We start from the raw sequence: 24,745 nt of genomic DNA on the forward strand, positions 1-24,745 counted from the left end.
TCACTCTTGTTGCCCAGGCTGGAGCACAGTGGTGTGATCTCCGCTCATTGCCACCTCCACCTCCCGGGTTCAAGTGATTCTCCTGCCTCAGCCTCCCAAGTAGCTGGGGTTACAAGCGCCCGCCACCACGCCCAGTTAATTTTTTGTATTTTTAGTAGAGATGGGGTTTCATCATGTGGGCCAGGCTGGTCTCAAACTCCTGACCTCGAGTGATCCACCTGCTTTGGCCTCCCAAAGTGCTGGGATTACAGGCGTGAGCCACCACACCTGGCCTGTTACACAGTTAATGAATATTATGGTCATAATATACTGCTGTGGTTTGAATGTATCCTCCTAATTTCATGTGTTGGAAACTTAACTCCCAATTGGGGCAGTATTGAAAGCTGGCTACAGCCTACGCCTATAACCCCAGCACTTTGCGAGGCCAAGATGGGAGGATCGCTTGAAGTCGGGAGTTCAAGACCAGCCTAGGCAACAAAGCTACAAACCATCTTTCCAGCAAGTTAAAAACTAAAAAATAAATTAGCTGGGCCTGGTGGTGCACATCTGTAATCCCAGCTACTGGGGAGGCTGAGGCAGAAGGATCTCTTGAGTCCAAGAGGTGGGGGCTGCAGTGAGCTGAGATCCATCACTGAACTCCAGCCTGGGCTCAGAGCCAGCCTCTGTCGATCAATCAATCAATCAGTCAATCAGTGTCTCGTCTGGGCCTAAATTTCTCTAGAACACAATGGAAGAAGGAAAGTGGAAGAAGGTGGATGTAACCCACAGCTGGGAGCCCTGAACTCTGCTGGTGGCAGATGGCTCTCATGTCCTCACCAGGTTGCCCTGCAATCACATGCTGCATCCTTTTTCCTGAACCTGCCCCACGTGCCCCACCACGCAGCCACTCCGAGGGTTCCTTCAAGGGCGGCAGCCCTGTCACGTGTTCCAAAAGTGCTCCCCTGTGTCCTGACAGCCTTGCCATGTGTCCCATCATGCCCCACACGCTCCCACTGTGTGCCCCACCTCGCACCCATGCCCCATCATGTTCTGCGTGCTCGTTAGGTGCCCCAATATTCCCCGCGCGCTCCCATTACGTACCCAGCCTCACACCCCTGCAAGTTCCCCATCATGCTTTCTGTCGCTCCAGTTAGGTGCCCCATCATGCCCCACGTGCTCCAATTACGTGCCCCACCTAACCGCCCCACGTCCGTGCCCCATCATGCCCCGCACGCTCCGGTTACAGGCCCCGCCTCGCGCTCCCTCACGTGCCCCATCATGCACTGCGCGCTCCCATTATATGCCACCACCTCACGCCCCTGCACGTGCCCAACGTGCCCTGCGTGGTCGCGTTACATATCCCATCACGTTTCGTGCGCTCCTATTACCGGCCGCACCTCGCACCTCACGGCGCGGCCTATGTAGTTCCAGAGCTCGCGAGAGCCAGGGCCGTTGGCGACAGTTGGAACGAAATGATGAGTGCCTTCTCGTGGCCCCAGAATGGAATGCCGCCATCGGTAGGGTCTGCCGGGTATAAAGGGGCCTTCGGAACCCCACCAAAGTCACAGCTAGGGAGGGCAGCGGGGCGCACCAGGCTGAAGGCTCACGCCACAGGGAGGGCAGCAAGGACATGGGGGGAAGCGCCTTAAACCAGGGGGTCCTGGAAGGGGACGACGCCCCCGGCCAGGTGAGGGCCCGGACGTTTCGGGGCGTCGATGACGAGGGGTGGCCGGGTGGGTCTGAGGCTCTGAGGCCTGGCTTTCATTCTCCACCAGTCCCTGTACGAGCGGTTAAGTCAGAGGATGTTGGACATCTCGGGGGACCGGGGCGTGCTGAAGGATGTCATCCGAGAAGGAGCTGGAGACCTGGTGGCGCCTGATGCTTCGGTGCTAGGTGTGCCCTGGGGCGGTTTGTCCGCAGGATCCATGTCATCGCACTCTCTGTTGGGGAAAGAGAGGCCACATTTTCAAAAAGCATTTAATGGGGTTGGAAATGCTTTGTTTGAAGTGGATTTTTGTTTTTGAAATGGGGTCTCGCTGAATTGCCCAGGCTGGAGTGCCGTGGTGCAATCATAGCTTACTGCAGTCTCCACCTCCTGGGCTCAAGTGATTCTCCAGCCTCAGCCTCCCAAATAAGGGATTTACAGACGTGATCCACCATGCTCGGCTAATTTTTAATATTTTTGTAGAGATGGGGGACTCTGTATGTTGCCCAGGCTGGTCTCAGACTCCTGGACCCAAGTGATCCTCCCACTTCAGCCTCCCCAGTAGCAGGGATTACAAGCGTGAGCCGCTGCTTCCGGGCTGAATTAGTTTTTTTAAGAGGAAAGCTAGGGACCACTGTGTCCCCTTTGCGTGATGCTTCCACGAAGCTCTTGAACCTCTGAGCCGAAGGGCAGGCACCCAAAATGCAGAGAGAAGATTTTTTCCTGTACCTCAGGGTGTCGGGCAGCTTAAGCTCATCTGATCGCGTTGTTTCTTTGTGATAATGAGACTCGATATTATAGAGGCATGGGTGTTTTGGGTCCATTTTCTTTACATTCTTTCTTCTATCCTAGTGAAATACTCTGGATACCTGGAACACATGGACAGACCCTTCGATTCTAATTACTTTAGGAAAACTCCTCGGCTAATGAAACTTGGAGAGGGTAAATTCAGAGTGGGAGCTGGAGAAGAAGGGATTGTTTAGGGGCGAGATAAAGCAGCCTACCTCAGGCTATTAAGACTGCTCAAAGCGCGGATTCTTTGAGTTGGCTTTGCTGAGGCTGGGTTTTGGTAAAACAGCCATGTTCTCTCCCCTTGAGACCTGGGCATTTGGGAGATGGCTTAACGGGCAAGGTATCTTTGCACTCTGACTTAACTAACCACTGGGAATGTTTCTGTGTTCATTAAGTAAAAATCGATTGAATGCTTGCTTCTCATAATACATGGTGAAAAGAGAAGATGTACTCAGAAGATTAGAACATCTCCACCGTTAAGGACCTCACAATGTAGTGGAGGAGACTGACCTGCACTCAGCTCACTTGGTAGAATCGGATGAGTGCCTGGGAGGTGAAAGCAGTGTTGTGGGTGTGCTTAATGAAGGCATGATTAATTCTAGCTGGGAGGTTCAAGGAAGGCTTCCTGGAATAGGCGGCATTTGAACTGAGCCTGGAAGTTTGAATAAAATTTCTATCGGTAGAAGCTGGGCGTAGGCTCAGGAGGAAGACATTGCAGGAAGAGGGAACTGTGTGAGGGAGACATGGAGGCCAAAGTACTGCTGACTTAGAAGGGGAAGAAACTGATAGCATTGAGCAGGATACTGAGCAAGCTTCACCCACCTTTTTTGTGTCTTCTTACAGATATTACACTGTGGGGCATGGAGCTGGGTCTTCTGAGCATGCGGAGAGGAGAGCTGGCCAGGTTTCTGTTCAAACCGAACTACGCCTATGGAACTTTGGGCTGCCCTCCCTTAATCCCCCCAAACACCACTGTCCTGTTCGAGATTGAGCTGCTTGACTTCCTAGACTCTGCTGAGTCGGACAAGTTTTGTGCTCTCTCAGCTGTAAGTTCCAGAGCACAGATGTCAGCACTTTACAGAGAGACGAATGGGTTGCTGTTTTTGGTAATTCTTCCAGATAGCCTGCCCTGCTGCTGATTGTCCGCTCCAGGGTCCCCCCGCGGCGCCTGGGTGGTGGTGGCGGAGTTCCTCTGCTTCCTAGTCTGTGTTTGTCTTAGTAATAGCTCTCATGTGTAGATAAATGCGCTGGGGCGAGGTAAGGCTGTGAGTTTAAGGATTTGTGGTTTGAACTGATTTTCCGGTCACCCTTTGCCTAGTTCTCCCTGTGAGACAGCACTTGCTTTTCATCATTGTTTGATTTCCAGCAAGGCAGGCATTGGTAGCTCATAACTAGGGTGACTGGATAATTGATTGTCCAGCCCAGCACAGGTGAGAGTAAAAGGGGCTATTCACTGGAGGGGTTACCCATGACATCGGGTTTAAACTGAGACAGTCCCAGGCAAACTGGAATGTATGACCACTGTTCTTACCACTTAAGTCTTGCCTCCTCTTTGTAGCCTTTCACTTAACCCTGTCCCTTAGATGCAGGGCTTCTGACCCCGTCAGCAGTCACAGGCACTGTCTTTATCATGCCATCTCACACTGACTCTATCTTAGAGGTCCTTCCCAGGTTTTGTATCTTCACGTGGTATCTCTCCTGCTAAATTGTCAGCACTCCAAGTGAGGGAGCTCACCCTTTTTTCATCCTTCCAAGATTAGAGTTTCTTGCAGATGCCTGGTCCCACCTGTGGTGTACTGGTTTAGGATCTGTGGGGGTGGGGCCGGGACCAAAGAGGCTCTATGGGTGACTCTGAAGATGGCCAGGGTAGAGCATCACGACCATAAAGACCACCAGGGCCCTGAGCAAACCAAGACCTGTTCGATGCTTGGTGGCCAAATAGTGGTTTTGAGCACTGACTTCTGTGCTTGGCAAGCTCCATCAGTTTCTAATTCCATGGGAGACTGCTTCCTCAGAGAACATCGGGGGAAGACTGAAGAAGTAGACTTCCTTCTGGCTCTAGTGTGTAAAATGGGACCGGTTATAACACCTGTGTGGCTTCTGTCAGATTCAGAAGTGACTCCAACAGAGAAGGCTGTAAACAGAAGTACATGATCTGAAAAAGAAGAGCTCACAGCTGTAGTAACACTTCTTTCTTTCAATTACTTTTTTTTTTTTTTTTTAATGGAGATGTGTTCTCACTGTGTTGCCCAGGCTGGTCTCGAACTCCTGGGCTCACGTGTACTAACACTTTGCTTGTGGTGTTACGGCTTTTGGGTTTCCCTGCTGAGTATTCCTGTCTCTGGTCCTCAGGAGCAGCAAGACCAATATCCACTTCAGAAGGTCCTTAAAGTGGCAGCTACAGAACGGGAGTTTGGCAATTACCTTTTCCGCCAGAATCGTTTCTGTGATGCCAAAGTGAGATATAAAAGGGTAAGAATGATTTAAAAGTTAAGTGTAAGTTTAGATCCTGAAAACTTCCTTGTTTAAAAAACACAGACTTTTTTTTTTTTTTTTTTTTTTTTTGAGACAGTCTTACTCTGTCGCCCAGGTTGGAGTGCAGTGGCACAATCTCGGCTCACTGCAACCTCCACCTCCCGGGTTCACACCATTCTCCTGCCTCAGCCTCCCGAGTCGCTGGGACTACAGGTGCCCGCCAGCTAATTTTTTAATATTTTTAGTAGAGATGGGGTTTCACTGTGTTAGCCACGATGGTCTCGATCTCCTGACCTCATGATCCACCCGCCTCGGCCTCTCAAAGTGCTGGGATTACAGGCGTGAGCCACCGCGCCCGGCAAAAAAACAGATTTTTGTCTTTCTCCTTACTTTCCATGAGCAGCCATTAAGAAAAACCTCATTTTAAAAAACCCTCATGCCAGGCCAAGGCGGGTGGATCACCTGAGGTCAGGAGTTTGAGACCAGCCTGGCCAACATGGCGAAAACCCATCTCTACCCAAATATAAAAATTAGCCGAGTGTGGTGGTGGGTGCTTGTAATCCCAGCTACTTGGGAGGCTGAGGCAGGAGAATTGCTTGAACCTGGGAGATGGAGGTTGCGGTGAGCCAAGACAGCATAATTGCACTCCAGCCTGGGGAACAAGAGTGAAACTCCATCTCAAAAAAAAAAAAAAGGTCTTGTTAGTTCTGAGCTCAAAGCTAACAACAACAACACAATCTTATTACCACTTAGGTTCCTGTTCCTTTCTACGTGACCTGTGTTTTTTCCTCTGTAGAGATGAAGATCATTTGTTCCGGCGTTCCTAAATTTTACAGTGATGTGCCTCTGTGTGTATGTATTTTAAAATTTGTGTTGAGCCCATGGTGTATCTTTCCATTCAGGAAACTTTTCCTCCACTCTGGGAAACTTTCTTGAGTTATTTCTTTGGTACTTTACTCTTGTTCCCTCTGCCGTCTTTTTCTGGAACTCCTATTATCAGACCTCCTGCACTGAGCTTCTGGCTGTCCCTACCCCCGCAAACTAGTTTCCAACTTTTCTCCTGTTTGTGTCATTGTCTGGAAGCTTTCCTTGACTTTTGGCCACCTCTTCTGATGCATTTTTCATTTAAAATTGGGGGGCCAGGCACAGTGGCTCACACCTATAAGTCCAGCACTTTGGGAGTCCCAGCTGGGAGGATGGCTTGAAGCCAGGAGTTAAAGATCAGTCTGGGCACCATGGCAAGATCCCATCTCCACAAAAAATAAATTTTAGGAATTGAAGGGCTCTTTGTTCTTCCCCCGCCCCCCAGCATTCTGTTCTTGTTTCATGCATGTATTATTTTATATATTTAGACTGTTGATTATAATGTAATCTCATTCTTTTTCTGTTTGGTTTTTCTACATATTGGGGACTGTGTCCTTTTGCACTAAGTTTGTCAATGACCTAAAGATGGTTTATTTCTCACTTGTGTAAAAGGCTAGAGTAGAGGCATGCAAGCCAGGGCCAGTTGGTGACTCTGCTCCAGACATTTTCAGATACCCAGTTCTCATTTCTAGGGTGGGACTCTGGCCTTGTAGTCCAGGATGAGGGTCTCTGAGTTCTAGCAGCAGAAGGAAAGAAAGGCTGGGGACATGTACGGCTCTGTTAAGGAAGGTTCTTGTCATATGACACTTCTACTGAATTATGTTTTCCAGAACCTGTTCTCCAGGCCTTGCCTAGCTGCAAAGAAGGCTAGCAAATATCTATATTCTGGTTGTATGTATTCCTGGCCAAAAAAAAAAAAGTCCTATTACTATGAAGGAAGGGAGAGCAGCTGCTGGGAGACAGGAGGCCCCCTCTTTCACGGAGGCTTTCCTCAAATGGCTGGTGATCTTTGACCACTAAGATTTAAAAGAGACATCACAGAGCTGATTGGGAACTCCAGGTACTTGGTGGGGCAGTGTGGTAAAAGAGAGATTGCACACGTCAGAGTACGTAGGTGTTTTCTCAGGGTCCATTGAGTCCTCCTCTTTCTGCCCCGTGTACATGCCGAGGGACCAGCATTCTGGGAGCTGAGCAGGGCTGCAGGACAGAGGTTCTCACTGTCTGGTATTGAGATTCCCTTTCATAGCCCCATTACCAGTATACTTACCTTCCTTCCATCTGCTCCAGCCTGCCCCCAAGTCAAGGGCCTCATTGGTTCCATTTTCCCAGAAAGTAGACCTCGTGATTCCTGAGGCCATCTGGACACATAGGGGCAATGAGGGTGGGGGGAACATTTTACCTGACCTCCTTTTTTCAGCCCCACCAGATAGCTCTAATTCCTGGTTCCATCGGTTCCCAGGTCTTTCCAGGTTCTGAGGGGCAGACCAGTCCCTTTTGCATTGGCACCGCTCTGCGAAGTCATCACACTGCCACCCACCCTGACCCCTTGGGTTTATTGGTCCTTTTCCTGTCCTTTGCTTATGTTGGAGTACTACCTGTCTTAGTCCCTTAGGGATGGAGCAAGTAGGGATGTGTGTGGAGCCTGCCTTGCTGAGCTAGAGGTTTTGCATGTCTTTTCCTAGTGCAAAGTTTCTCAGTCTGTGGAGCAGCAGACTGACATTGTCAGCACCACTGTGTCTCCACCTTTTGCTCAGCATTTTCTGGGTCACACAAGAAGTATTGGGGTTCCTGCTTTCAAGGGATTTGAATCTAGGGAGATAAAATGCAGTTCCAACAGCTAAACAATATCTGTGGTCTGAATGTTTGTGTCTCCCCAAAATGTGTATGTTAAAACCTAATCATCTATGTGATATTAGGAGGTGGGGCCTTTGGAAGGTGATGAGGTCATGAGGATGAAACGCTCACGAATGGAGTTAGTGGCCTTATAAAAGAGGTCCCTGAGAGCTGTCTTGTCCCTTCCACCATAAACTCTCGGCACGAAGAAAGATGAGCTAAGGTACAGAAGTGATCAGAACCTATTCAGGCCACAGTTGGTAGATTCCTAGTCAGAAATATAGGTTACATCTAAGGAATCATAGGAGGCGGCCACATTCAGGAAGACATTCAAATATGCGTGGGTGGATTTGGACTTGATGAAGTGGATGGCAGGGAACCACTGAGGAAGAGTGTATTGATCAAAGTCATGTTCGGGGAAGAGGTAGTAGTTGTGCTGGAGCTCGTGAAAACTCAAAATTTCAATTGTAAAATTTTCAGGAGTTTTGTGCCCTGGTTAATGTCACTTTGGTAGCTTGAAATTAGCTCTGGTAGAAATATTTACAGCACAGGAATAGGCAAATGCTACAAAGCAGGGCTCCGCCTCCCCCCGAGAGCTGGCTATTAAACACGTACCATCATACCCACTGTGTGCAGGACATGTCAAATGACAAACTTCATTTTAATGAGGATCTATTTCATGTTAGGCACTGTGCTGGGTGTGCTGTGCCTAAACCTGTTAACGGGATCCAGGAATGTGTTAAAGCAGTTGTGAATTGTGCAAATACAAGAAAAAACTCTGAAAGTACTTCCACAAAATGGATGGTTAGACTTGATGAAGTTGTATATGTAAGAGATCAAGGAAACGGAAGAAGGGAATTACTTGAAGCTTCCTGGTATGAGAAAAAACTTTAAACCAAGGAATAACTGGGAAATGAATAAATGAATGTGTTACTTTCAATTTTGATCACTCATGGGAATGAGCAGGTAAGCGGGCCTGTAGAAAACTGTTTCCGGGTGACAACTTGCTTCACGATTTCATTTGGGTATGAGAGCAGGGTTCAGGCGTGAGGTTCCAGCTTGTGATGTGAACGGGACCCGAATCCATTCTGTAGGTGTGGAGACAGTTGATGGGAACTTGCCTGGTGAATGCCCAGAGTTTAGAGATGGAAGAGAAGACCAAGGAAGGCTCATGACTTTTTGCCTGTGCTGCCATCTCCTGACACATTTTCCAGTTCTGTTTTTTTGTTTTTGTTTTTTTTGTTTTTTGGTTTTTTTTTTTTGGTTTTGTTTTGTTTTGAGACAGAGTCATGCTCTGTCTCCCAGCCTGGAGTGTATTGGCGCCATCTCAGCTCACTACAACCTCCGCATCCCGGGTTTAAGCGATTCTCCTGCCTCAGCCTCCCAAGTAGCTGGGATTACAGGCACTCGCCACCACGCCCAGCTCATTTTTTGTATTTTTAGTAGAGACGGGGTTTCCATGTTGGCCGGGCTGATCTTGAACTCCTGACCTCAGATGATCTGCCCACCTCGGTCTCCCAAAGTGCTGTGATTCCAGGTGTGAGCCCCCCGCCCCTGGCCTTCCAATTCTTCCATTCTACTTGCACCTTCCAAATGGAGTCCCAGGGAGTGCAGGGTCTGCCTTCACCCATTTTTATTGTTTTACTGTTTTTTTGTTGAGATGTGATTCACATACCATAAAATGTGTGCTTTTAAAGTATCCAATTCAGTGGTTTTTAGTATATTCACAAAGTTGTGCAGCCATCACCACTATCTAATTCTGGAACATTTTCCTCACCCCGAAATGAAACTCACAATTCTTTGGCCCCAGATAGCCTCTGTTCTCCTTTGTTTCTATGGATTTGCCTATTCGGGATATTTTGTGTAACTATAATTGTCAAATATGTGTCATTTTGTGGCTGGCGTCTTTCACTTAGCATGTCTTTGAGGTTCATCCATGTTGTAGCATGTACAAACCTCATTCTTTTTTGTGTTTTTTTTTTTTTTTATGAGACAGAGTCTCTGTCGCCCACGCTGGAGTGCAATGGCATGATCTCAGCTCACTGCAACCTCCACTTCCTGGATTCAAACGATTCTCCTGCCTCAGTCTCCCAAGTAGCTGGGATTACAGGCACCCACCACCACACCTGGCTAATTTTTGTATTTTTAGTAGAGACGGGTTGTCACCATGTTGGCCAGGCTGGTCTTGAACTGCAGACCTCAGATGATCCGCTACCTTGGCCTCCCAAAGTGCTGGGATTCCAGGCATGAGCCACCGCGCCCGGTCCCTCGTTCTTTTGTAAGGCTGCTTTTCCGTTGGATGGCTCTGCTGCTCTTTGTCCATTCATCAGTTGGACATGTGGGTTGTTTTCACTTCGTGACTATTATGACTGATGCAGTGAGCATTTATGTACAAGTTCTCATGTGAACGCATGTTTTCAGTTTTCTCGGGTATGTGCTAGAGTGCCATTGCTGGATCGTGTGGGAACTGTCAAAGATTTTTGAGGAACTGCCAAACTTTCCTACAACAGCTGCACCATTACATTCCCACCAGTAATGTGCGAAGCTTCCAATTTCTCCACATCTTCACCAATACTTACTTTATATTTTTAAAGTGAGGCGTCCTAGCGGGGGTGAAGTGGTGTCTCACTGTGGTTTTGATTTCCATTTCCCTGATGACTAATGACATTGGACATATTTTCATGCATTTAATGACTATTTGTCTGTCTTTGGAAAAATGTCTATTCAGAGTCTATGCGTATCAGAAAATTGGGTCATTTGTCTTTATACTGAGGAGTAAATGTTGTTGATGTGCTCTGGATACTAGACCCTCAACAAATATAGGATTTGCAAATGCTCTATGATGTTCTGTGGGCTGTCTCTTCACTTCCTTGGTAGTGTCCTTTGAAACACAGAAGTTTTATATTTTGATGAAGTCTAATTCTTTGGTTATTTGTGCTTTTGGTGTGTTACCTAAGAAACCGTTTTCTAATCCAGGGTCACAAAAAGTTACACCTATGTGTTCTTCTAAAGTCTGATAGTTTTTTTTAAAGAAATATGAAATGCTTCATGAATTTGCATGTCATCTTTGCACAGGGGCCATGCCGATCTTCTCCCTGTCTTTCCAGTTTTTAGTATACGTGCTGCCGAATCGAGTGCAGAGTCTTAGAGTGTTAACTTCTGCTTTTAGGGCTGTGCTTCACTTCAGTTAATTTTTACATGTAGTGTGAGGTAAACATTCTTTTGCATGTTGATAGCCTCTTGTCCCAGCACTATTTGTTGAAAAGACAGTTATTTTCTCCCATTGAATGGTCTGGACACCCTTATTGAAAATCAGTTGGCCGGGCGCGGTGGCTCAAGCCTGTAATCCCAGCACTTTGGGAGGCCGAGACGGGCGGATCACGAGGTCAGGAGATCGAGACCATCCTGGCTAACACGGTGAAACCCCGTCTCTACTAAAAAATACAAAAAACTAGCCGGGCGAGGTGGCGGGCGCCTGTAGTCCCAGCTACTCGGGAGGCTGAGGCAGGAGAATGGTCTAAACCCGGGAGGCGGAGCTTGCAGTGAGCTGAGATCCGGCCACTGCACCCCAGCCTGGGCGACAGAGCAAGACCCTGTCTCAAAAAAAAAAAAGAAAATCAGTTGACTATAGATATATAAATCTATTTCTGGACTCTGTGTTCGATTTCATTGATCTACATGTCTGTCCTTATGCTAGTGCTACACTGCCTTAATTACTGTGGCTTTAGGAAGTTTCATTTTTTTGTTTATTTTTTTCTTTTAGTAAGTTTTGAAATTGGGAAATATGAGTTCTCCAGCTTTGTTCTTTCTCAAAAGTATTTTGGCTATTCGGGGTCCCTTGAATTTCCATATGATTTTTTTTTTTTTTTTTTTTTTTTGGAGATGGAGTCTCGCACTGTCACCTAGGCTGAAGTGCAGTGGTGTGATCTCGGTTCACCACAACCTCCGCCTCCCATGTTCAAGTGATTCTCCTGCCTCAGCCTCCCATGTAGCTGGAATTACAGGCACCTGCCACCACACCCAGATAATTTTGTATTTTTAGTAGAGATGGGGTTTCACCATGTTGGCCAGGTGGGTCTCAAACTCCCAACCTCAGGTGATCTGCCCGCCTCAGCCTTCCAAATGCTGGGATTGTAAAGGCGTGAGCCACCGCACCTGGCCACCGTATGAATTATCTAATCAACTTGTCTGTGTCTACAAAAAAGGATGTTGAAATTTTGGTAGGGTTGCATGAATATGTTGACCAGTTGGGGAAATATTACCATCTTAATATTAAGTCTTCCAATTAATGAACATGAGATGTTTTTCCATTTTATTTGAATCATCTTTAATTTCTTTTTTTTTTTTTTTTTTTTTTTGAGATGGAGTCTCACTCTGTAACCCAGGCTGGAGTGCAGTGGCGCCATCTCAGCTCACTGCAAGCTCCGCCTCCCGAGTTCACGCCATTCTCTTGCCTCAGCCTCCCAAGTAGCTGGGAATAGTCCCAGATACTCGGAAGGCGGAGGTTGCAGTGAACTGAGATCACTCCAGCTTGGCGACACCACTGCACCCAGCTAATTTTTTGTATTTTTAGTAGAGACGGGGTTTCACCATGGTCTCGATCTCCTGAACTCGTGATCAGCCTGCCTTGGCCTCACAAAGTGCTGGAATTATAGGCGTGAGCCACTGCGCCTGGCCATCTTTAATTTCTTTCAACAACATTTTGTAGTTTTCAGTGTGCAAGTGTATCATTTGTTTTAAGTTTATTGCTACTTATGGTATTCTTTTTGAAGCTATTGTAAATGGAGTTGTTTTCTTAATTTCATTTTTGGGTTGTTCGTTGCTAGAGCATAGAAATATACCTGACTTTTGGCAGGGTGTGGTGGCTCACACCTGTAATCCCAGCACTTTGGGAGGCTGAGGTGGGCGGATCAGAAGGTCAGGAGATCAAGACCATCCTGGCCAAAATGGTGAAACCCCATCTCTACTAAAATATGAAAAAATTAGCTAGGCATGGTGGTGCGCACCTGTAGTCCCAGCTACTCGGAAGGCGGAGGTTGCTGTGAACTGAGATCACTCCAGCTTAGCGACAGAACAAGACTCCGTCTCAAAAAAAAAAAAAGAAAAAAGAAATGTACCTGACTTTTTAGGTTGATCTTGTGTCTTACAACCTATAACAGCCAGTTTTTAGCTCTGATAGTTTTTGTGTGTGGATTGGTTAGGGTTTTGCAGGTAAGGCTGTTACTCCTCTTAACCGTCTGCCTTGCCTCTGCACAGGCCTTGTTGCTTCTGCGCCGGCGATCAGCACCCTCTGAAGCGCAGCACCTGGTGGAGGCCGCCAAGCTTCCTGTTCTCTTGAACCTGTCCTTTACATACCTGAAGCTAGACCGACCCACCATAGCCCTGCGCTATGGAGAGCAGGCTTTGATCATTGACCAAAAGAATGCCAAGGCCCTCTTCAGGTGTGGACAGGTGAGTGGGAAGCCAGTGACTTGGGAATAAACACACAGAAAAAGGTAATAGGAGTGCTCAACTCAGCTACTGCATAAATGCTGTCTTTTTTTTTTTTTTTTTTTTTTTGAGACAGAGTTTTGCTCTTGTCGCCTAGGCTGGAGTACAGTGGTGCAAATTCGGCTCGCTGCAACCTCCGCCTCCTGGGCTCAAGCAATTTTCCTGCCTCAGCCTTTCAAGTAGCTGGGATTACAGGCGTGCACCATCACGCCCAGCTAATTTTTGTATTTTTAGTAGAGATGGGATTTTGCCATGTTGGTCAGGCTGATCTTAAACTCCTGACCTCAGTTGATCCGCCCACCTTGTCCTCCCAAAGTTCTGGAATTACAGGCGTGAGCCACTGCACCCAGCCAGATGCTGTCTTTTCTAACTGTGCTTTTAAAGTTCTCTCCTTGGAACAGGCTTGTCTTCTCCTGACTGAGTATCAAAAGGCCCGGGATTTTCTAGTTCGAGCCCAGAGGGAGCAACCCTTCAATCACGACATCAATAACGAGCTGAAGAAACTGGCTAGGTGAGCTGTGTTTGCAGGAGCATGAAGAGAGGAGATGGGTGGGGTTGCGACTCTGGTCTGTCCACCTGGGTAAAGGATGGTCTGGCGGTGTTGCCCAGAGTGTTAGGAGGCAGCCCCCTCTGCAGCTGGGTTTCTGAAGTGCTTAGCAGTGCGCTGCACTAGCAGTTCCCAGCAAGCAGGTGGGACAGACTGCCAAACTATACATCTCCATCATCGCCCACCTTTCTGTTTCCCCTACTGCAAATAAGCACCCCTTATAGAGGCGGGAGGGTGTAACTTTTTCTTTTTTTTTTTTTTTTTTTTTTATGAGATGGAGTCCCTCTGTGACCCAGGCTAGAGTGCAATGGCCCGATCTTGGCTCACTGCAACCTCCGCCTCCCGAGTTCAAGTGATTCTCCTGTCTCAGCCTCCCAAGTAGCTGGGATTACAGGCGTATACCACCACGCCTGGCTAATTTTTTTTGTATTTTTAGTTGAGACAGGGTTTCACCACGTTGACCAGGCTGGTCTCAAACTCCTGACCTCAGGTGATCCCCCCACCTCGTCCTTCCAAAGTGCTGGGATTACAGTCACGAGCTACCGCAACCAGCCCTGATGTCACTTAAAAAGAGTCTTCTGGTGTGCTCTTCCCTGCGTGCTCCACCAAGAACCACTGCTCCTAACCAAGTGCAGAAAGGCTCCTCGTAGGTCCTCGTGCAACCAGAAACAGGCCTTTCGGGTCTGACTCATACCCGTAGATTGACCTCCTTGTTATCCACATGACTAAGCACACCAGTCTTTTCGTGATGTAATTTTTTCTCATTATAGAAGTTTTGTGTTCATTGTAGAAACCCTTGAAAATATCTATGTATAAAGAGGAGTCCCCCATAACTCCATCACTTGGTAATAGGTACATGGCTTTTAAGGTATATGTTCTGTAATGGTGAAATTCTCTACTTGTCTTAATATTAAACATTCAGTCCAGATTGCTAGTTAAATCTTGCTTGGCATCAGTGTCTCAGATGTGAGTATCTCTTAGGTTACATTTCAAGCCTTTTAGGACTTGCCAGCAATTTCCTTTCTGGTATTTAAAAGTATCCTGTCAGATCTGGTCATTATTTAGTGAGAAAATCAGGAGAGGTTAGAGGCTGCTGAGGGTGTGGGGTCTCTTGGTGAGACTCAGCCTGGAGCCTCATGGCCAGAGGCACCTGCCCTTCAAGGCGGCCGTCCTTTCCAATTACGGGCTTTTTGTCCAGGGGCTTGGCTCCTTGGCCAGCTGTGGGAGCTTTCCCTGCCTCCCCACTTCTCCAGCTTACTTCCATCCTTCCCGATTCAGTTTGAGTCCTGATGAATTTTCAGTGTTTCTGGATGTGAGTGGAAAATTCCGGCCACCAGATGTCACCTCCTCCAAACACAGACCTTCTCTAATGAGTGTGTATTTCCCTCTCCAGCGATTACAGGGACTACGTGGATAAAGAGAAAGAAATGTGGCACCGCATGTTCGCGCGCTGTGGCGATGGTTCTACAGCAGGAGAAAGCTGAAGGTAATCAAAGGGCTGGGGTGGCACACAGGCTTCAGGATGGAGAAGCGTGCTGCTCTCCTCCGCCCAGGGTGAATGGTGGCTGTCTGCGGCTGAGGCTGGACGAGGGGTAGACAAGTTCCTTGCTCTAGCAAACAACACAACGGTAGTGCAGGATGCACGTGCTGCATGCCTGCCTTCCCCGTGAGAATAAAGTTCGCCCAGACCTTCGGGTTAAATGTATAGGTTCAGGGGGCCTTGCGCTATTTGTTTGTTTGTTTGTTTGTTTGTTTGTTTGTTTGAGGCAGAGTCTCACTCTGTTGCCCAGGCTGGAGTGCAGTGGAGCTCACTACAACCTCCACCTCCCAGGTTCAAGTGATTCTTCTGCCTCAGCCGCCTGAGGAGCCGGGATTACAGCTATGAGCCACGGTGCTCAGCCTAAATTTATTTTTTTAAAAAACTTTGTTGACCGGGCGCGGTGGCTCACGCCTGTAATCCCAGCACTTTGGGAGGCCGAGGCGGGCAGATCATGAGGTCAGGAGATCGAGATCATCCTGGCTAACATGGTGAAACCCCATCTCTACTAAAAATACAAAAAATTAGCCGGGCATGGTGGCGGGTGCCTGTAGTCCCAGTGACTCGTGAGGCTGAGGCAGGAGAATGGAGTAAACACGGGAGGCAGAGCTTGCAGTGAGCCGAGATCACGCCACTGCACTCCAGCCTGGGCGACAGAGCAGGACTGTTTTAAAAAAAAAAAAAAAACCAAACTTTTTTTTCCATGTTTTATGTGAAACTCTCTTGCAGTTGCTTGTAACATGAGACTATGAGTAGAGTCATGAATGTGATGGTTGATAGAGCTGGGCTTTGACGTGTCAAGCTTCTCTTCATCTTCTTTCTCCTGAGAACTCGAAAGCCTCCAACTTGACTGTGTCTCTAACACATTACTAAAGCAGACAAGATGTGGGTGTCGCAGGGTAGGGATGGGCTTTGGCTCTTAAATTCTGCTAGAGTTAGAGATTTGAAGATGCTGAAAGCAACAGGGAGCGGCATATAACATTCCTCTCGAGCACACACCTAGTAATTTTGCAGGCACGGGGCGGGAGTTCCCAAGTGCATGAGATAACCCTCCAGTCTGAACCCTCCAGTCTGGTCTACTATTTAATAAAATTAATGGAAACAAAATCACCTGCCTGAAACACCTGCTTAGCTGCACAGATAACTCTGCTCTCTCCTGAGAGAAGTTAAACAAGGAACAACAAGAAAACAGCTGCTGAACGGGTTCATGGTGATAAATCTCTCCTTTGTTGCTTCCTCCATCTCCCTACAAAAGGGGCTTGAGAGGAGGAGGCAGTGAAAAGGCCTATTCATCCCCAGCATTTTCACAGAGGTCCATAAACTGCTATCTGCACTTTCAGATGCGCCCATCAGCATCACAGGTAAACGTTGCCTTCGTCACTGATGCTGGCCCTGTGAAGCCCGGCCTTCAGGTCTTTCAGGGGCCTTTGGAGTACATATTTGCAGGTCTTCAGAACTGCTATGTGAGCCAGAGGACTTCCCTTGTTTGGCCACTTCTAGTATCGAGTAAAGATGAAGAGCAGTGACTGTTTGCCAAACATTTTGGACTGTGACCCCACAAGTCCCATCATGAATGAAGACCCAGTTCTGCCAGGGTCCATCCCAGACCCTGCTTGGGCAGCCCAGCTGGGCAACAGTTTTCCTCTGCATCATGTTTACCTCCCAGCCTTTTCAGTCTGTAGCACTGGAGGCTGCTGATCTTTAGATGGTGTCCTACATATTTCCAACTTGAGCATTTGTCTTACTATCAGCAATGACTGTATTTGTGTTTGAAAGTAGCCACCGGCCGGGCGCGGTGGCTCAAGCCTGTAATCCCAGCACTTTGGGAGCCCGAGACGGGCGGATCACGAGGTCAGGAGATCGAGACCATCGTGGCTAACACGGTGAAACCCCGTCTCTACTAAAAAAATACAAAAAACTAGCCGGGCGAGGTGGCGGGCGCCTGTAGTCCCAACTACTTGGGAGGCTGAGGCAGGAGAATGGCGTGAACCCGTGAGGCGGAGCTTGCAGTGAGCTGAGATCCGGCCACTGCACTCCAGCCCGGGCGGCAGAGACTCCGTCTCAAAAAAAAAAAAAAAAAAGTAGCCACCACGGTCATATTGCTACTGCTGTCACAATTGTGATAAGTTTTAGCTTTTGTGTCCTTGCTCTCCCTGCTCCCCTTTTTTTCTGTAGTATTTGTGGCGTAGTCATTTAAAAGAAGCTAAAAATCCAGTCATCTTGACAACCTAGTTGTCACTAACCAGGACAATTTTTTTTTTCTTTTAGAAAGGTCTCCCTCTTGTCACCCAGGCTGGAGTACAGTGGTGCAATCTCGGCTCACTGCAGCCTCCGCCTCCCAGATTCAAGTGATCCTTCTGCCTCAGCCTCCTGAGTAGCTGGGACTACAGGTGTGCGCCACCACGCCTGGCTAAGTTTTGTATTTTTAGTAGAGACGGGGTTTCACCATATTGGTCAGGCTGGTCCTGACCTCAGGTGATCCTCCCGCCTTGGCCTTCCAAAGTGCTGGAATTACAGGCGTGGGCCACTGCACCTGGACAATTTTAACTTTTGTTCTTTTCATCTTAGATGTTAGATACCACTGACTTATAAGATTACTTCCGGTGGAACGAGTGTTCTCTTAATTATTAATTATGTGCTCTAAGCCTTTGACTATAGTAGACAGCATGCCTTTTCCATCTTTGCATTTTCTAGCATCTGAAGCCTGGTGCACGATTGGTGCTCAGGAATGTTGGTTGGACTAAATGTGAAATAACCGAAGCAGTAGACCAGCCTCTAATGAAAATCCTTCAGGCTGGGTCTGGGATTGGCTGTCAGATCCTTGGTATTGCCAGGGACAGAAACCCATCTTTAGCATCAGCCAGAAGAGAAAAAGAAAAAAATTTGCAGAAGGGGGTCCTGGGAGTGGCTCACAGAGTTGAGGAGGAGTTTGGCAGTCCTTGGGCAGGCAGCAACCAGGCAGCTCTGAGGGCCTTAGGGATTCAGTCTCCCCTCAGCTTTGTTTCCTCCCTCCATAGGGAGTGCCCATGCATCCCTTTCTGCAGCCTCCTCCCTAATGGAGTGAGAGTTCTATACCCCGTGCCTCCCTCCTCTTCCTGCCCCAACCATAACTCCAGTTTGAAAGATCCTGGGCAGGACTCCGGCCTGGTTGAGGATATGTAGAACCCCATGAATCGGAGTTTGTGTTTTGTCCTTCCTATCCTGACATGCTGGTATCTGAGGCCCTTGTGATCATTTTACTATGTCTGGAAAGGAGCTGTAAAGGGAGCTCTATAGCTATATTCAACCATTTAAATGGTTAACATACAACAGGTAAAATTTGTTCTGCGGTTTCCAAAGGTCAGGACCAGTAAGCCAACACAATAGGAAGACAGAATCTGGCCTGATAAGAGATTTACCAGTCAAATGTCCTACCATGAGTTCTCCCACCATGGAGTACACAGTAGAAGGGGCCACTTTTGACTGCTTTTGGGGAATGGCCTTGGGGAAACATCTGTTCCTGGGCCGCTCCACTGTGTTCCACAGGGCTGTGAGGCATCTCGGGAGCTGGTGCAGTCCCTGTTAGGGTCTCTCCGAGCAGAACTGGAGGGCCTGAGAGGTGGGTGAAGGGAGAAAGTAGATCACCTTCGTGTCCTTTTTTACCCTCAGGCAATTGCAGACCTTCAAGGCAGAGGTAGCAGCTCCCATCCCCAAGGCATGCAGCAGAGATGAAATATGACATCTTATACTTAGCGTCAAAAACACCACCCAAGGAAAGGAAGTAGCAAGAGAGGCCTTGTTCAAGAGCAGGTGAAGATTTTGTTGCCTGCTGGTCCCAAACACACCAAATGCAAGGAATGGCTGCCAAAGGAAACAGCATTCCGAATGGGGGAAAGCCATGCCTGCCCTGCCCCGTGTGGCCCGCCTTCCTCACTGTCTCCAGCCATCCCTGTGGGGAGCTGACTGTTGGGGGGCACTCTGGATGCTGTGTGGCATATAGAGAGAGGTCCAGTACCACTTCTGCAGCCCTGACCTGCAGGGATTGGGAGTCTAAACAGGGACAACAAGACAAGTCCCTTAAATGACAGTGTTCAAGAGTGGGCTGTAGGGGGGCGCCCCTGATCAGAGAGAGGCTTTGCTGAGCCAGGCCTGGGGGATGGACCCAAGGGGCCCTGGGAGGGAGTTGTGAGAGCTTCTGATATCGTCCCTTCATTTGGGGCCTCCTTGGAACGTGGGTGGCATTCTGTAGGGCATTATAGAGGAGGGGAAGACCTAGCCAGAGCTGAGCTGCTCTGAGGGGCTGAAGGGGCAGCGTGGGGACACATTTAAAGTGGCAGGTCCATCAGGTGGCAGGTGTCTGAGTGAGAGGTGATGGCAGCCTGGAGGTGAACCTACTGGCAAGAGAGGAAAGGTTGCAGGAGCATGCGGCCTCCCATCTGGAACCGACAGTAGGGTTCTCATGTGAAGAGTTCTCATGACAAACCAGAGCTTACCTGAGGGAGCATGACCATAGTGCCCGAGGGTCTGAAGGTGCCCTAACCGAAGTCACTGATTGTGGAGGAGGGCAGCTTTAGTGATGTGTCAGCCATCTGCTAACAGAGGTGGGTGGGCAGGGGCCAGAACCAGGAGTCCAGGGCTGGTCCCCATGTACCAGGAGTGACTGGGAAAGCTCCATCGGGGTGGCCAGAACTTGAGGGAGTCTTGGGTTACCTGGCAGGAGCAGGGGTGCAGGGTGAGGTGAGCACCCACATGGTCAGTTTGCCTAGGCGTGGCTGTCATTCTTTTGCTCTTGGTTTATCATAACATTTTTCTTCTAGGTAGTATCACCTAGCATTTATTACTTTTTTCTTAGTGTATTTTTATTAATTTTGGTCAAAATTTTTATTAATCATATTTTAAATGCCAGGTATTCTTCTACATGTTTTACATGTGTTAATATTTTAATGTAAGATCTGCATAATGTAGATATGACCCCATTTTACAGTTGATGGATTAGGCATGAAAATGCCATGTCATTGCCAAGGTTGCAGAGCTCCTAAGTGATAGAGCTGGAGCCAAATGCTGCATATACACAGGGACCCCGATTTGAATTTCAGTTTCTTCTGGAGAGGCTTCCACAGGGCTCAGTACTATGGTTCTTTTGCCATTTCTTGATTTATGTTTTGGATATTTATCTGTTGACTTCCTGCTATAATATAACTCTTTCCTCTCTTACGTTACTACTTGTAGATCCTCTATTACATTATTGTAACAAAAATAATATACTCAATACTGATGTTCTTGGCTTCATATAGCTAAAGACAGTATCTCCTGTGCTCCACTTTGTTTGTTTTTATTTTTGAGACAAAGTCTCGCTCTGTCACCCAGCCTGGGGTGCAGTGGCACGATCATAGCTCACTGCAGCCTCAACCTCCCAGGCTCAAGCAATTCTCCCTCCCCAACCTCCTGAGCACCTGGGACCACAGGCACGTGCCACCATGTCCAGCTAATTTTTTATTTTTTGTTGCAACAGGGTCTCACCATGTTGCCCAGGCTGGTCTGGAACTCCTGGGCTCAAGTGATCCTCCCTTCTTGGCATTCCAGAGTACTGAGATTACAAGCGTGAGCCACAGTACCCAGCCATATCTGTTTATTCTTGATTCATCTAAAATTCCATAGTAGCATGTCCAGGCACTTCCTGTTGCTCAAGTCCTTTAGATAGGTCCCTTACTTCTAGAGGCTTAAGCTTGTAAGAGCTGAGAAATTCCTGTGTACTATTTCTTTAATCGTGTCTTCCTCTTTATTCCCTGGCATCTTGTTCCAGGACACCTATTGTTTGGAAGTTGGACCTTCTTCAGGGATCTTCTATTCTGTCTCCTTAAAATCTTTTTTTCTCCCTTGCGAAATGTACTTAATTTTCCAACTCTTCCATTTCGATTTCAGCAATCAAATTTTTGAATCTAAGAGCTCTTCTCAGATCTTTTTCATAATAGTACACTTTTCTTCCCTTCTTTGAAAAAAATCTCAAAGTTACATAACTAAAGAGAAGAATATTAAGATTCCCCCATGTGCTCAACCTCCGGCTTTAACAATTACCAACATAAAGCCAAGGTTTCCTTCTATGACTCCACCCACGTCCTCCCTGTATAGCGGGGAAGCCTATTTCCTTCTATACTCTCATTCACAACACTCAGGACTTCCAGAACCTTTCACTTCTGACACCAGACATTTCCAACCATTCTGAAAGCAGCTCAGTGTCCTCCATTTCAGCTACATTACACTGAGAGCAGCTCAGTGTCCTACATTACAGCTCTGACACTTGACCTGGACTTAGTGCATACTCCACAGGTTAAGGGCTCAGTTCCACAAGACTGACCCCATTTCAGACTCCAGTCACAATTCCAGGTTGTCACCTGTGCTTCTTACTAACTGGATATATATATCAGAAGTTCTCACACCTGTTCCTTTGGGTTGAGTCATCTGGAATGGTGCTCAGAACTCAGAAACACCTACTCGTAGTCACTAGTTTATTACAGAAGCTTTTAAAAGGATACAAATGGACCAGACATGATGGCTCAAACCTGTAATCCCAGCATTTCAGGAGAACAAGGTGGGCAGATCGCTTGAGGTCAGGAGTTCAAGACCAGCCTGGACAACATGGTGAATGAAACTCCTTCTCTACCAAAAATACAAAAATCACCTGGATGTGGTGGTGTGTGCCAGTGGTCCCAGCTACTTGGGAGGCTAAGGCAGGAGGATTGCTGGAGCCTGGAAAGTCAAGGCTGCAGTGAACCTAGATTGTGCCGCTGTACTCCAGTCTAGGTGACAGAGTGAGACCCTGTCTCAAAAAAAAAAAAAAGGGTGGCCGGGCAGGGTGGCTCACGCCTGTAATCCCAGCACTTTGGGAGGCCGAGGTGGGTGGATCCTGAGGTCAGGAGTTCAAGACCAGCTGGACCAACATGGAGAAACCCCATCTCTACTAAAAATACAAAATTAGCCAGGTGTGGTGGCGCATGCCTATAATCCCAGTTACTCGGGAGGCTGAGGCAGGAGAATCGCTTGAACCCAGGAGGTGGAGGTTGCAGTGAGCCGAGATCACACCATTGCATTCCAGCCTGGGTAACAAGAGCAAAACTCCATCTCAATAAACAAATAAAAAGGCCAGGTGCAGTGGCTCCCACCTGTAATCCCTTACTTTGGGAGGCCAGGGTGGGCAGATCATGAGGTCAGGAGATCGAGACCATCCTGGCCAACATGGTGAAACCCCGTGTCTAAAATAAAAAAAAAAAAAAAAAAAAAAGGCCAGGCGTGGTGGTGCACGTCTGTAGCCCCAGCTACTTGGGAGAATAGCCCCAGCTACTTGAGGCGGGAGAATCTCTTGAACCCAGGAGGTGGAAGTTGCAATTGCAGTGAGATCGCACCACTGCATGCCAGCCTGGCAACAGAGCAAGACTCCATCTCAAAAAAAAAAGATACCGATGAGCCAGATGGGGTGGCGCACAGGGCATGATGTGAGGGAAGGGATGTGCCAGCACCCACCGGTGTTCTGCAGCCCGGAAGCTCTCCAAACCTTCTTTCTGGCACAGAAATGGTTAGCCATTGGTGATTGCCAATTGAAGGTTGCTTCAGCCCTTCCCTAGTCCCATGCTTGGTTCCCTGGCAGCCAGCCCCCTTTCTGAGGTTGTCCAAGAATCCCCAGCTACCAGTCATTAGCATACAAAGAAACACCCATCGTTTCAGAGATTCTGGGGGTTTTAGGAACTGTGTGCCAGGAAAGGGATAGAGACCAAATATATATTTCTGACTATGTCACAGTCCACCCCCTGCTGTCCGGCCACAGACTCCTTAACAGCATGATGATGTGCAGCTTAAGAGGTACTGGCATATTACTAGAATCCCATGTCGCCATGAATGAAGAGTCCAGTCCATCGTCATGTGGGCCCAGAGTGGAAGCGTCGTCCCATGTTTGTAGTGCTTTCTCATGTCTGTAAACCCACTTAACTTTCCCGACATTCTTGTGAGGAAGAAATGATTGCCTCAGATTGGGGAAGGAGTAAAGCTTAGTGAATCAGGGCCTTTCCCTGAGGAGGCCTCTGCGTATATAAATAACTGAGCGTTTTCATTGGATTTGAAATGTTAAGCCCCAGATGATGCCTGAAGCCTTAAACATATTCAGCTGCTTTATTCAGGTGGCGCATGACCCCAGGGTGGCCGTGCACTTTTATCCTTCTCTCAGATGTTGAGGAAATTCCCCCTCCTTTGCTTCTTCTGTTGAAGAGAAGCTGAAGCCTTTGGGCTGTAGAGGATTGAGGCCTACTACTTGGCCAGCCCTGGGGAAAGAGGATCTTAACAGACTAAAAACAATGTTTTCTGGAAAGTCAGAGCAGCTCCCAGGAGGCCCCAGTGGAAGTAAAGGCCAGGTTGTGGAGAGTACACTCTGGTCTGTTGAGATTCCGGGGTTTGGTCCTGGCTCAGAGGTGGCCTGAAGTGAGCCCCAGAGCAGTGGGCCCTCAGCCCGGTGCCAGCGCCAAGGCCACAGGAGGCCTCTGGGGCCCGGGATTCCCTGGTTCCAAAATAGCCTTCCTGTGACCCGGCTGCCCTGCTCAGTTGCCAGGAAACCCCAGGAGCAGATCATCATCTCTCACAGTATGTGACTGGATCTAGGCAGGGAATCTATTTGATCCCCTTCTTCCCAAAGAGATTAAGAACTATCCAGTATTGAGTCTCTCAGAGTTACTTCGTGCATCCAGTGAGACACTTCTGAGTCCTGAATAAAGACTTGTTTAAATATATTTTTATAATTAATTTTTTCTTTTTCTTTTTTCCTTTTTTTTTTTTTTTTTTTTTTTTGATGGAGTCTCGCTCTGTCACCCGGGCTGGAGTACAGTGGCATGACCTCAGCTCACTGCAACCTTCGCCACAGGCATGCACCACCACACCCAGCTAATTTTTGTAGTTTTAGTAGAGACAGGGTTTCACTATATTGGCCAGGCTGGTCTCGAACTCCTAACCTCAGGTGATTCATCTGCCTCAGCCTCCCAAAGTGGGATTACAGGTGTGAGTCACTGCACCTGGTGATTTTTGTAATTAATTTTTTCCCTATGCCTCTACTTTTTTTTTTCCTCCTCAAAATGGCGTTGCATTTTCTGCAGGGCATCTGGGCCAAGAAGGCATTCTCTTGTTGTCAGATGAAGGCCGTGCCGTGTTCCAGGCAAACTGTGTGACCTGGGCTCTTGATCTTCTGCGTATCTGTGAAATGCCTTTTCTCCCAGCTCTGGAGGTGTCCCTGAAGTCATCCCTTTGTTGTGTGGCTATAAATACCTCGACTTCGGTGGCTGCCTTTTCATCATACCCCTTCCTGGGAAGGCATTTCCCCTGGAAGGGTTGCTTTGGCCCTTCGTTCCCTCTCCACATCCTCTCTTGGCAGCTGAGATGGGCCTAAACCCTGCTTCCTGCTAAGATTTACTGTTGTGGATTCTGTGTTCTTTGCGGATGAGGTATGAATGAGAGCTGCTAAGTTAAACTCCTGGAGATAACGGGCTCCTTTCGCTGATCGTCCACAATC

The 24,745-nt window shown here is 48.0% G+C and overlaps 1 protein-coding gene and 1 non-coding gene across 6 annotated transcripts in view; one reads left to right on the forward strand and one right to left on the reverse strand.

Moving 5' to 3' along the window:
• Positions 1 to 1,201: 1,201 nt before the first annotated feature.
• FKBP6 (FKBP prolyl isomerase family member 6 (inactive)) overlaps positions 1,202 to 24,745 on the forward strand; it is a 30,685-nt gene continuing 7,141 nt past the window's right edge. Inside the window, exons 1-8 of one of the 5 annotated variants that reach the window (XM_005549355.4) lie at positions 1,305 to 1,666; positions 1,755 to 1,872; positions 2,537 to 2,626; positions 3,320 to 3,522; positions 4,829 to 4,948; positions 12,905 to 13,099; positions 13,540 to 13,649; positions 15,079 to 15,171. In XM_005549355.4, coding sequence (XP_005549412.1) covers positions 1,610 to 1,666; positions 1,755 to 1,872; positions 2,537 to 2,626; positions 3,320 to 3,522; positions 4,829 to 4,948; positions 12,905 to 13,099; positions 13,540 to 13,649; positions 15,079 to 15,169 — 984 coding nt within the window. In that variant the 5' untranslated portion in view covers positions 1,305 to 1,609 and the 3' untranslated portion in view covers positions 15,170 to 15,171. Of the gene's footprint in view, positions 1,667 to 1,754; positions 1,873 to 2,536; positions 2,627 to 3,319; positions 3,523 to 4,828; positions 4,949 to 12,904; positions 13,100 to 13,539; positions 13,650 to 15,078; positions 15,172 to 24,745 lie in introns of all 5 variants that reach the window. The other 4 variants (XM_005549357.4, XM_015447213.4, XM_015447216.3 and 1 more) reach the window with 4 other exon arrangements.
• On the reverse strand, positions 10,679 to 10,786 carry LOC123572590 (U6 spliceosomal RNA). Its single transcript, XR_006697156.1, has one exon. It is a non-coding gene; the product is annotated as a U6 spliceosomal RNA (small nuclear RNA).

Source organism: Macaca fascicularis, chromosome 3 (genome assembly GCF_037993035.2).
Source record: "Macaca fascicularis isolate 582-1 chromosome 3, T2T-MFA8v1.1".
Classification (NCBI taxonomy): Eukaryota; Metazoa; Chordata; class Mammalia; order Primates; family Cercopithecidae; genus Macaca; species Macaca fascicularis.